Source organism: Triplophysa rosa, linkage group LG20 (assembly GCF_024868665.1).
Source record: "Triplophysa rosa linkage group LG20, Trosa_1v2, whole genome shotgun sequence".
NCBI classification, from domain to species: domain Eukaryota; kingdom Metazoa; phylum Chordata; class Actinopteri; order Cypriniformes; family Nemacheilidae; genus Triplophysa; species Triplophysa rosa.
Genome location: NC_079909.1, coordinates 16,609,133 through 16,622,645, shown reverse-complemented (window position 1 = coordinate 16,622,645; position 13,513 = coordinate 16,609,133). Strand labels below are relative to the sequence as shown.

Genomic DNA, 13,513 nt, shown 5'->3' with positions numbered 1-13,513 from the left:
ACTAATCTAATAATGTTTGGGCATATCAACATGGTGGCACGGTTGCTTGAATATGACATTTTTGTTTGTGATTTACTGTATTGTACATAAAACCATCCTACATAATATAAAAACATTATGTAGTATGGCAGCAAAAGATACTCAAATAATCCCTTGAGAGTCTTTAACTTTTTCCTGCAGAAGTTGCAGTGGCTATTTCAAAGGCATTTCCATATTTTTGAAAGCTCACATTATTAACGAGGTGTAAAAATACAACTCTGACAATCTGAAAAGAATCTGACAGGCTGCGTATTACGGTCTAAAAGGCTTTGAATAGGACATGAGATTAGTGCATAGTGAAAAGCCCAGGTCTAAATGAAACACAAAAGTTCATTGAAAGAGATGCTGATTACTCAACAAATAGGATGATACACACAGATGCACAGAGCTATAATACACACAGATGCACAGAGCCACATGTACACACGCAAGATACAAGATTGTGGTTCCTGCCACATTTCTGCAAGCTGTGGTGTTCACATGGCAACAATCCATGTGAAAAAACATGCAAATGTTTCTGAAGAACCAAAACAATGGAAAGTTTTCAGGAGGATTCCTGTTTGTTGATTGTCCCATACATGATCTGTCTACAGTATTTCTTAGTTAGTGAAAGTATCAGAAAGGGTATAACTACTGACTCGATTGCAAATCTTCACCAAATTACACTATTTACACTATTACACTTTTTTTTACAACATTATACAGCGTCAAGAAATGGATGCATATTAAGTGTTACTTGCCATTAAATATATATATATATATATATATTATAAACAAATCAGTGTTTCAATAAACAGGTTCGAAGACTAGAGACATGAAGAAATTCTCATTTATATCTGTATGGTTTACCACAGTCATGTGAGGTATAAACCCATCTGGAAGATCATTATGCCAGAACACAGTTGCTTTTCTATTTCTATAAACTCTTAATAAAGCTTGATAAGGGCAGAGCAATAAATATAAAGGTGCTCAAGTGTATAATTACACGCAAGCACGCACGCATGCAATGACATGTGTAACATGATTATTCATCCGTGGTCTAAAAGTTTTAGATAATATATTACCTACTATCACCTACTTCAACATTTCTAAAGCGGTGATGACCTTGACATGAATAGTGATACGAGTCTGTTTATTCACAGCTTCTTTTAATTTTGATCCACCACGGGCGTGCTGGTGATTATACTGTTTTTATAGGACTCTGAATGCTAATTAGACAATCATACTTTTCATACTAAGACATTTATCTTAGCAGAACTTTGGATAGAGCTTTGTGCATCAAAGTGTATCCATGACAACGACAACGGGGAGGTGATGAATTCAGATTAAAGGGCAGAGCCCAGAAGCCAAAAGAAATGAGAACGTATAAATGAGGTATGCAAAATTCAACAGGAGTTTTTCTGTGTTCAAGATTATAGCGTAGAAACCACAGCAGAAAGATTAAGATATGGCTGCTCTTTTATCAAATGCATATGAACAAACACAGCCAGCCTCAGTGTCAAATAGCTTGTCCTGTTTATTAACTCACTGCTGCTGCTGTTGATGCAAATGATGGTTCATCTTTTCATGGACTGCTAGAAGTGCAAATATCACCTTGCAAAATATAATTCATTCCATGATTGTACTCTAATGGCATATCGTTAGGTTTGAACAGATTAAGGCTTTATTCTAACAACTGCAGGTGGTATATGGCAGAAAAGTTATTTATATCAATTAAATACATAAAGCTTTACATTAATTTAATGTACATATAATACTGATGACGTTTACATTAAATGGGCTATATGAACATGTTACTTCAGCATGTCACGGGAAGAACCCAGGCAGTTTCCGGTTGGGGAGACTTAAAGCAGAGAGAAATGGGAAACTGAGAAAATAGTTAAATTTTGTAAGCATATTTTAATTTTGTGTATTTGTAAGCTGTTGTTGTTGTTTGGCTTTTATTATATTTATCTTTATTTTGAATGATTAGTCAATAAATCCCCCATGACTCAGCTGATGTTCACAGCAAGCACACTTGAGCTTCAACAACCTTCGTGAATGAAAGTAACATCGGGGTGTTGGAGTTGTTAACTTTTAATTAATACTAATCCATTTATTTACACTTTGGCCTATGTAGGCCAACTTCTGAATCTGTTGCAAGCATGTGAACCGGCTGAGTAGACAGCTAGTTACACATTTACCTGTCCTGTTACCATGCATGCCCGCATATCTACGGTTACCCACATTTACATTTATTCATTTGGAAGAAGCTTTTATCCAAAGCGACTTACAAGTAGGAGAGCATATAAACATTTTGTCAACACGCTAAACAGTACCGTTAGTTTACAAGGCCATGCTACTAGGGGGATTAAAGCTGGAGTAAGCAAAGGAGAGAGAATGAACAAGATTTTTTTAGACAGACAGAGTTATTGGTTAGCCAAATAAATGCGGAACAGGCATGCGCTCTTATTAGTCATGTTTTATTTTATTATTATAAATGCAACAGCTCCCTCGTGAGGTGGATATGCGCTATTGTTTTTTTAAATGAACTGATCACACCCAAAGATGCCTGCTAGTGCTACAAGCTATTAATTTGACGGAACGACTTCACGTTCAAGTGACATAAAACTGTTTTACTTGTCTATCGGCTGGATTTCTTACTTTTAATACGCTTGATGGTTGTTCGACATCAATGCCTTATAAGTCTCTGTTTGATAGAAGTGCGCTAAAGTGTGCTGACGTCAGAAGAAGGGGTGTAACGTTAGACGCTTACCGTCTCGCCCGTTTCTAAGCTCCAGCCTTTCCACTCGCTCATGTGCCATTTCTGCCAAACTGTTAAATGAAAGCACAACTTCTACGAAAGAGCTGCAACAATTCCTTCAAATGCAAAAAATAAGACATAAGTTATCCTATAACCAATCTCAGTTTAACAATATTACAGAGGAGCGATTTTTTAGATCAAATGGCAGAGCATTGCGTTAGAAATGCAAGTTGTGTGTTCGACGCCCACATACTGATTCAATTAAATGTATAAAGTCAACGCACTGCAAGTCGCTTGGAGACAAATGCACAAAATTAAAACAAGACATATTTCACAAATACATATAAGTTTGTATTAACGCGTAAATGTAATGTTCTTGTCGTTTCTAGATAAGTTTGCTTTACATTTAGTGTAGTGACGAAGTATTCACTTTATTTGTTGTATTATAATTTGCACGTGACCCAACCCGGAAGTGTGAACAGAGTGGCGCCCCGTCTTTCAGGACAGCATCTTTATCTTTGATAGAAAAGGAAAAAAGTGGAAAAGCAACAGATCCGAGGGGCGTTATATATGTCCGATTCAAATCTGAATAGTCTCTGAGGATAAGCCGTGTTGAAGGGGATGCTGGGTGTCTCAGAAATGACGGGCAGGTAAATACGTTATGTTAACATGCTGCTCTTATATTATTTTCTTTCCCAGAGATGCATCTATCAGATGTCGCCAGTTTTATTCATCTGTATATTTTCTCATAGACTCACCCCAGTCTGTCTTTTTACTGTTGTAACATTGGACCGTTTTTGTTAAATATGTGTATGCAACGGAAAGCGTTATTATAAAAGCTAAAGGACTGCTGGTTATGGGTGGATGCTAAGCTAATTAGCCTCCCTAATGGAGTTTTCTTAGATACGCCCTGAAAATTACAATAAACCGGCTACATAACGAGGCTTAATAAAACCTAATGTCAATGTTAAGGTAACGTTAGTACCCAAAAATATCAAATAAATAAATGTATGTATGTCACACACGAAGTTCTGTAAATATACACAACTATCAGTGAAATCTGAGGTTCTCTGTAGACTGCACAGTAAACATATAAGTTAAAGCTAATGTTGTCTGGAAAATTTTCATGAACGCATCTCCTTACAATGTCAAATTCATTACATATTAGTGTTATTGTGAGCTGTTTGTTTGTTCTGCTTGTTGGGAGAAACTCTTATGTACTCAGATAACCAAACATTCCTAAGCTTGTTGTTTGGATTGACAGATCTCCCTAAGGAGACAGATACAATATGCTTCCTTTACCGAGATCTACTGTAAACTGGCAATTATCAACGATACTCCATGATTTTTACTTTAACTCTCTAGCACCAGATACCAATTTTCGTTTCTCAGATAGTGTGACATGTAAAGTATGAGAAAAGAAATTTGAAAAAAAGAGTCGGGAGTTTGTTCTCCTCACAAATGCACATTTTGAGTCACAGACATAAACAAGCTTTGTCCACAGACACACAGATGTTAAACAGATGTAGTGTCAGATCTCCAGCGTTGTCCTATAAATTCTGTTCTCCTTTATTCATGATTTTCTATCTTATGCCAAGTTTATACATTAACATAAGCCAATATACGTTTTTAACCCTTTAATACCCTCTGAACGCACATATCTATTCTTAGATCAGCTCTGTGTTACTACACTAGTACACAATCAGATCAGCGCCAGTTCACCATATTAGGAAACACGGCCTTAGAATCAACGGTCTGTTTTGACACCCGGGCAGCGGTGAAGAGAGTTGAAGGGAAGCTCCAAAGACGACCTGGCCCTTTAAAAGCCACATCACCTGTGATGTCATAGAGGAGAAGCACTTGTGATTCATTCTGAATGGTCATGTCTGGTTAAAAAGAACAGTAAACAGGCTGTTGGTGTGATGTAAACATTATTTGCAGTCAGACAGTCTTCTCTTAAATGCATCAACAGTGTCATTTGCAAAAAGTCCTGAACGGACTTAAATAGAGTTGATATGCTTGCTTTGTTTGTAAATAATGAGAACAACATTGATCTATTTGGATGTGAATGTCTAACATCATAAGCTCGCAGGCACTGACGTTCCATTTATCCTGTAATCGATCTGTTTCTAACAGCAACATGGCTAATGCCCTGGCAAACGCCTCGTGCGAACGGTGCAGAAGTGGCTTCGCCCCCACGGAGAAAATCGTCAACAGTAACGGTGAGCTGTATCACGAGCAGTGCTTCGTCTGTGCCCAGTGTTTCCAGCAGTTTCCAGAAGGACTCTTTTATGAGGTATGACGTAGCGTAAAGGTTGAATTAACTATATTGAAAAGTACGTGATATAGAGCATTTTTTAATACGAATCTGTTTTATACGTTTTCAAGGTTGACTACAAATATGCTCCAATGTGTATTCACTTCGTAGCTAATATGCTTTTTACTGTTTGAATGATTATTTAATGTCTTCGTAGTTCGAGGGAAGAAAATACTGTGAGCGTGATTTCCAGATGTTGTTCGCTCCGTGCTGTCATCAGTGTGGTAAGACACAGACACGCAGACAAACACACACACAAACAGGTGATGTCATTGACTGGCTGTGCTAATTGTGAATTGTGTCCCTCGTGTTCCCGCAGGAGAGTTTATAATTGGGCGTGTGATTAAGGCCATGAATAACAGCTGGCATCCCGACTGCTTCTGCTGTAATATCTGCCAAGCCGTACTCGCTGATGTTGGATTCGTCAAAAACGCTGGCCGGTGAGTTTGTAGCCAATTAGGAGTTACCATGTGTGTGTGATAAGCAAAGTACAAGTGTAATGAATGAGACGGAAACCTATCATTTTTTTGAATCAACATGAAGTGGGTTCTGATTGGTTGATGTTCACACGTGTGTTTTCTAGCCACCTGTGCCGTCCGTGTCATAACCGAGAGAAGGCTCGCGGTCTCGGAAAGTACATCTGTCAGAAGTGTCACGCCATCATCGAGGAGCAGCCTCTCATTTTCAAAAACGACCCCTACCATCCCGACCACTTCAACTGCAGCAACTGCAGGTCAGTGCAGCGCCGAGCAATTTTCAACTGCTGCGTCCATCTGCTCAAAGCGATGTGAATCTGAGGTGTTGTGTGTGGTTTACAGTAAGGAGCTGACGGCTGACGCTCGTGAACTGAAGGGTGAACTCTACTGCCTCCCCTGTCATGATAAAATGGGCGTGCCGATCTGCGGCGCCTGCAGGCGTCCGATCGAGGGCCGTGTGGTGAATGCCATGGGCAAGCAGTGGCATGTTGAGGTGTGTGTGTCTGCTTTGCAGATGGTGATAAAAGTTTTTTTTGCTAATTTGGTTTGATTGCATTAGTGTAAGTGAAGGAAATTGTTGGAAGCATTTCTACAGCACACTCATTATGTTACTGTGATCTCTTTAGTTACCGTTGCCTCTGCTGTGACCTAAATCAATACCTAAATGAATTAACGTAAAGTTATTAACATTTTAATTTACCTCGGAGCAAATGTAGGTGTCTGTACCGATACCGTTAAACATGCTCATTTGGGAATGAGGGTTGACGTCTAGTTTAATCCAGTGGCTCTCAATGCCAATCCTGCACATTTCAGACGTCTCTCTCTTATTTAACACATCTGATTCAAAACGAAAAAGTGATTCATGAACTGAACTGGTCACGAAATGTGCAATGCTGTTGAGAAGCATCTCTGATGTGTGTTCTAGTTATTAGACAGCACACAAAATCTTTCCTCTTGTCTTCAGATTTTTGTTTCACTTATATTATTGAAGATAAAAGCAGTATGATAAAACTTTGATGTTGATTATTGCTGGAAAAATGGGCTGTCTTGAATAATAATTTCTGTGATTTGTTCTCCACTTTCATTTTGACTTTCTTTTGTTTGTCCTTTGTTTAAAGTATATCTTTTTCTTTATCTCTGTAGTCAGTTGCACTCATTACATCAATCTGTATTTCTTTGTCTGCTTGTCCTTGTACTCAGCCTCTATTCTGTATTTTTCTCTTGAGTGGCTCATCCATTTACTTTGTGTGTTTGTGTGGATTGACACTTTGAGTGTAGTGTGATGAATGTGGCAGATGTTCCCATGGAGATGTACTTTAACATGTGTGTGTGCACACACGCCGCACGCACACAGGTTTCACTATGGCTACTGAGGCTTAAACTGTTTTTATACCAGGCTAGTGATAATGTTCTATCTTCTAACCATCACACAATTCTGTCGACATTATTGAGTTGAAAGTAAAACATGAATTGGCGAATTTCTCTTTCTGTATGTTTGTGTGAGCACAAGGTGAAGATCATTTATCAAATCTCACCTCTTTCTGCACTCTTGTATATATTTGATCCTTGTAACTAAATGCTGCATGTGTGTGTATGTTTGCAGCATTTTGTCTGTGCCAAGTGCGAGAAACCCTTCCTGGGACACCGTCATTATGAGAGGAAAGGTCTGGCTTACTGCGAGACCCATTACAACCAGGTAACACAAGTAAAACTGAGACATGCTCTACGCAAGTACATGGACACAAAGGCCACAGTCTGTTTCTTCATTGGTCAAACGTATGAAACGTGTTCAAAACTGTCTCCTTATCTTACCTGGATTCACAATGATTAGATATTCTATTAATAGTTTGAGAAAAGTTGAGACATCAGGTTCTATTTCGCAGGAAATGTCAGTTTGATGTCATTTGGCTTCAACCCATGCAAAGTAACCTGCAATTTTATGTTTCAAAGAGAGATGGCGATATAGAGGCAAAGGTCATGGATTGCAACTTAAACTATACAAAAACAATTGGTTTAATGGCACAGACATTTGACGAAATGTTCAACAGGCCCATCCGCACACAGTGCATCGACTGAGAACCTCACAACTACATTTTCATATTTGCGTAAAATATGTTCCTGGCCTCACTTGTTGTTCTCCAAGAGTTTTTCTTAGAAATGCTGTTATTTATAAACTTTGTGGGTTGTGAATGCTTTGATTTTGACATGAGACTAAACCATCTGTTATGTCTGTCTCTAGCTCTTCGGTGACGTTTGTTACCATTGCAACCGCGTGATCGAGGGAGACGGTAAATACTGTTTACTTCCACAACACAACTATGCTCCGATGTGCAGTTGTTTTGGCTAAAGGTGCTATAGGTTTGAATATTAAGATGTTGTTTGTTGGTTTTTCTCTCAGTGGTCTCGGCTCTGAATAAGGCTTGGTGTGTGAATTGTTTCTCCTGCGCAACATGTAACACCAAGCTCACCCTCAAGTAAGTGATCTCACACACCCTAAAGGAAGTCACCAGAGATGCAGAGTGGCTTGTGAGAGGTTTCTTTAAGCGGAAATGTTTTTCAGGTTAAACATACAGTATGTGAGGATGTAAACCTAAAATGCAAAAAGATTGAGTACCTGTGTGCTGTCCTTTCCTCTTCTTTGTTATTGACTCTTCTGTATCCGTGTGTACATTTGTCTGGTTCTGGTCACACTGCAAAAAAATTCAAGTTGTTTCAACGTATTATTATTTAGTAACTAGTTCCACAGAAATTTTATGTTCACTCAATTTCTGTCCCCAAAGTGTTACTTGAATTATTTTTTAGTTGACCCAAACTTGACTCAAATATTAAAAAGTATGCTTGCTCAACTAGTTTTATAGTTCATTCAACTAAAGATTTTTAATTAGTTTAATATTTGAAAACATACAGCAAAGATTAAGTCAATTAAAATGTAAGTATTTACCCCACGTTTTATCTGTTACTTCAATTAATTTTTATTATTTTGGGAATTTTAACTAGAAAAACATGTGGAACTTATAAATAATTGCACATGAGTGCAGATTCCTCCAGTGATTCTTTTAAATTCTGCATAGACCTGGAAATAACATTGGATAACAGAGGAAAACATGAAAGAATAATTTCATGAATGAATAAGTTCTCAAATAAATTACTCAACCTCATGCAATCTTAGTTGAATAAACTGTGCAGGCAAAAACACACAAAACAAGCCCACATTACCCGTATATAACTTATTACTATTTTTAACAATAAGTTTAATAGATTTCAGTCAGTCGCATCGAAATGGAGCACCATACAGCAACATAACATATTGGCTTATGAGAGCAAAAGCACATGCCATATCTTAACTTTACAAAAAAAACTTACAACACGCCAAAATTACATTTAAAACCTTCATTATACAGATTTAAACATTGCGTGTTATTAATTATCAGGGTGAAAGACTTTTTTCCCTTGACTAAAATTGAATTTCCGTCAGACATGCAACGTAAACACTTAGGCCTATGTCTTAACTAAAAGCTTTACTTTTCCCTCGGACACTTACCATATAACACACACTTATATTTATATCTTCACAAAAACATTGAATATTTGCGTCTTTGTCAATTAATTTAGTTTAAAATTAACATTTATTTACTGCCACTTACCTGACGTGAACTTGAGAATACGGCTGCCCGACTTGTGTGAAACCGGTGGAAAGTGACTCCGGCAGTAATGTGCGGATTGATCCCGAATGAGCAGTGATCCTTCCGAGTCCGACTAGACATCTTAAATTCAATAGCATATACACTCTCACAAACTACACACACATATATGTTCTCCTAAATATTCATCTAAATATATATATTCAGAAGAAGGTTTATTTCAATTGTGGTATATTGGGGACTATTTCTCCATCCGCTCCTTCAGACTAAAGTTAAAGAAAAGATAAAAGTTATGAAACTTAACTTTGCTCTCAATCAAAACGATTTCCCCAGGGGCAAATGATAGATATACAAGACCAAAGATTGCCCTTAAGATCTAGCCAAAATGAATTAAATCCCATGTTTAAACGCCACAGAGACATCAGAGCCAGCGATAAATTTCAGAAGCGCTTGTCCGAGGTGAGGCTGCGTTAGGCGGGGTCCATGAGCACGGAACGCCCGGTGATCGCCTGGAGCTCACTCTCCGAAAGCGTCCGAGCAAATGTTCAAATAGACGCTATCTTTATTAACCGACCGCATATTTGAACTTAAAACACATACATTCTCGCCCGAACAACTCTTAAAACTACATTTCATGACCGAATAACAGTATGATGGGCATTTTACTGCATGCGCAACGCATGACATATACAGTGTAGCTGTCTTAAGTACATATATGGACTAGATTTGTCTTCATTAGTTCAGCCAACATTCGCCATTCTGAAAGTTGACTGGATTTGAAAATAACCCTTAATTTAATGTTTTTAAAATATATTTATGCTGACTTAAAATAATATGTCTTCCTAACTAAGCCCGAACAAGAATAATGGTTCAACATGGGTTCAATATTTTTGCCCTTCCAACATTTAATTAATTGGCGTTTTTACAGTGCAGTAAAGTGTCTTTAAATTGGGTCTCTCGGCTGCTGTGTGTCCTTCTGATGTTTTTCTTTAGGTCATTACTAACTTTTCTGTACTCCTAATGCTTGTATTTTTTATTTCTGTCTCCCTCAATCCTCTCCACTGCTCTTAAAATGGCACCAAATCCTATTTCCCTTTCTCTCTCCCACTTAAAATCTGTTTCCTCTTCCCATTTTCCATTCGCTTTCCCTCTTGTTGCTAGTTTCTTCTGTCCTGCCTCTCGGTGGCCCTGGAGGGACAGATTTGTGGAGGTGGACCTAAAGCCGGTGTGTAAACACTGTTACGAGCGGCTGCCGGAAGAACTAAAACGTCGTTTGGCGAAGCGTGAACGCGACTCTCGTGAACGCCGAAAGAAAGCCTTCGCTGTCTGTCTGTAACCCTTTTCTATCTCTTTTTATCTCTCCATCTTCATCTGTTTCACTCGTTGGCATTGGTTAGTGTCTTCATTTGTGTCTCATTTCATTTTTGTTTGCTTCATTGATGTTTCGTAGTGTTAGGTTTCCATTTTTGAAAATTGGTCATTGGTTAGATATGGTGGACCTGTTTGTCATATTCTGAATGACATGGTATTTTTTCGTTTTTATTCATTCTCCATTACTCATAGACCTATATTACTGTACAAGACCTTTAAAAGTAAAAAAAACGACATGCTACATACATGTGTTTTGTTGAAATATTAACACTTTAATCATATTTAAGAATGTGTTATTGTTTTCTGGAACAGAGGTGGACAGTACTACTCTCAAGTACATTTTCAAGTATCTGTACATCATCAAATGTGTTTTTTTCTGTGGATTTTTTTTACTACGCTACATTATAAGGCATATATCATACTTTTTACGCCACTCGATTTTATAAATACATTTTACCTTTAATACTTAATTCCATCAAAAATCTAGTACTTTCTTATTTTTACTGAAACATTATTGTTGAGTAAGAAAAGTACTAGGTTTTTATTATACTTATGTATTAAAGATAAAAAAGTCAAAATATTTTATTTAGGACATGTATGAATTAATTAAATGTATTGGAGTAAAAAGCATGATATATGCTTTATAATGTAATTAATAAAAAAAGAAAGTAAAAACACTGATAAAGTACAGACTTGAAAGATGTCCGTGAGTAGAGTAAAATACTTCCACCTCTACTATAAAAAATATATATAATGTGATGCAAATGCACAGACAAAAAGTATTATTAAATTAGTTATTTAAAGGTGTGTGATGCTGTTTGCAGGAACAAGTTTGTGGAGTTCGACATGAAGCCAGTGTGTAAGAAATGTTACGAGAAGTTTCCTCTGGAGCTGAAGAAGAGACTCAAGAAGCTAGCGGAAACTGTGGGCCGCAAGTAGACCTCTTCACCTACAGGAGGAGCCAAAGGCTGAACAAGTATTCCAACAATGGTGCTTCAAAGAGACCAAAGAAAATCTGGACCACTTATTGGTAACTTGCGTCTTATATGTCTAGTCTTACTTAAATGATGTATTTCTGATATCTGTCTTTTTGGCATTGCTATAAGTAGCCCACAGATTTTCATTGGTCTCACACCAAAAGTTGTTGTTGTGTGTTAACAAGCTTGTATAATCACTGAAACTAAAACCAAACAAATGCGTTTATATTGTCTTATGATATATATGTGTACTTGCATGTTTATAAAGTTGATTCTAGATGTGGGCACACTGTACATGGGGCTTGTGATCATCCAGCACGTATTTGAGCTTGTTTTTCCTTCCTCAAAGCTAAAACCGTTCCTGTGTCTGGCCCTGGGCCTCAGCTTTGATCTGTTGATCTAAAAGTGCTATTTGATATTTAATGTATGCCCAAGCCTTACATTTTCTGTCTGAGAGGGATTAAAAAGTTAGCGCATGATGTAATGAGCTTAGAAGAATGCAACAACCTTTAAACTCGACCTTCGAACTCTTCACTCGACCAACAACTTAAGTGCTGTGATCTCCCCCTTTGCTTTTATTGCGCTTTATTAAAAGCTTTTCCTGTCTATTAGAAATATGCAATCATTTAAATCACTTTCATTTCTACATAGTGTTAAGTGTCTCAATGTTTTAACTATTTACTTCTAAGACTTTAGATTTAGGACCCATCTGCCTTATTTTATTACAGGCCTTTTAAAATCCACAGATGAACTCGTGCCTTGTGTTTTGTAATCTAAATAAATGGCAGATTATGTATGATTTATGTAACAAATGACTGAATTTAATTCTGATTCTTAATTCTAGCGTGAAGTCTTAAAACGAAATTTACGAAACGTTTTTATAATTTGTGTATTTTAAGTTTTAACCTCACTACATTTCAGATGGTATGGTTTGTTCACTCGTTTTAAAGAGCTTGCTTTGAAAAACATTGCAAACATTTCATTTTAAATGACAGAAATATATGGAGCATTAGCAAATATACTTTTATGCATTTATCTATATCTGGATTAGCGGATGCATTTGAGCAGAAAATACAGAGTTGTGATGCTTGCTGACAGCTTTGAAATAATAACTGTTCTGTATGTCAAAATATATGAATAAAGTATGCACTATTTCATCATGGTAATTTCAGATGTCTTCATGTTGTTGTGCATCTAAATGTCGCTCAGGAATATGAACATCTTATCCCTTGATATCAAATGAATTTAATCGTTTTACATTTGCTGTTCACGAATATAAGTCTATTGAGGTTTATGAATTAAGATTAGTGTTTGACCTTCTGCTTTTAGGTTTTATGTGATGTGTGGTTAATTGTGTCACCAGGTGGCGCTCTGCACACACAAAAAACATCTTGTTGGTAAAAGTCTTCAAAGTTGCAGATCGCTATGCTGAAGTGTCATAACTCCTCTCTGATTTGCTTATTTTTCTCTTTACAACATTAATGAATTGTTTCAGTCTAAAGAATGAAGAATAGAAAAGAGACGTAACAAATCAAGTAGGCTACTCGCAGGTGGATTAACCTGAAGGAACCGAAGAATGCCAAGCAAAAGTTTAAACAATACCTCCGATTCCATTATTGCGACTCACTGGCACAACTGAGAACTGTGGAAAAATATTATCTGGCTGTCGTCTCCTGACTGTCATCCTTTACAATGGGGGTAATTTACATTCAGTGGCACTAATTTCTGTGCTCCCGACGGCTCCAGCAATTCGTCATTCCCCTTGCGAGAGTATCTTCCTTTACCGAGTCTTTTCAAATCAAACGAGAGAAGGAAATGACAAAGAACAATGAGACATTCAGAAAGTTGTGAAAGAGGACAATTGAAGAGGGTGGATGCGTGTGCTTCGTTTCCTTGGAGATAATCTCGCGCTTGCGTTTCAAAGCGCTTCTCTTCACCAAGAGGCCTTT

The 13,513-nt window shown here is 37.4% G+C and overlaps 1 protein-coding gene across 4 annotated transcripts; it reads left to right on the top strand.

Moving 5' to 3' along the window:
• The first annotated feature begins 3,253 nt into the window (after positions 1 to 3,253).
• lims1 (LIM and senescent cell antigen-like domains 1) lies at positions 3,254 to 12,723 on the top strand. 4 transcript variants are annotated; one of them, XM_057362330.1, is made up of 11 exons: positions 3,254 to 3,432; positions 4,919 to 5,078; positions 5,257 to 5,323; positions 5,419 to 5,539; positions 5,683 to 5,832; positions 5,918 to 6,068; positions 7,179 to 7,271; positions 7,815 to 7,863; positions 7,974 to 8,049; positions 10,417 to 10,544; positions 11,412 to 11,527. In XM_057362330.1, coding segments are annotated over exons 1-11 (1,026 nt in total). In that variant the 5' UTR covers positions 3,254 to 3,403; the 3' UTR covers positions 11,414 to 11,527. The 4 variants fall into 4 exon arrangements, with proteins under 4 accessions (XP_057218313.1, XP_057218312.1, XP_057218314.1 ...); XM_057362329.1 differs by having other exon boundaries at positions 10,411 to 10,544; XM_057362331.1 differs by lacking the exon at positions 10,417 to 10,544 and having other exon boundaries at positions 11,412 to 12,723.
• The last annotated feature ends 790 nt before the right edge of the window (positions 12,724 to 13,513 follow it).

What these genes read in the sequence shown, in the direction of transcription:
- lims1 (XM_057362328.1), top strand. Translation starts at nt 3,404, where the DNA reads ATGCTGGGTGTCTCAGAAATGACGGGCAG. An exon ending in TCCGTGCTGTCATCAGTGTG is followed by an intron (nt 5,324 to 5,418) that starts GTAAGACACAGA and finishes GTGTTCCCGCAG; the next exon opens with GAGAGTTTATAATTGGGCGT. An exon ending in GCGAGACCCATTACAACCAG is followed by an intron (nt 7,272 to 7,814) that starts GTAACACAAGTA and finishes GTCTGTCTCTAG; the next exon opens with CTCTTCGGTGACGTTTGTTA.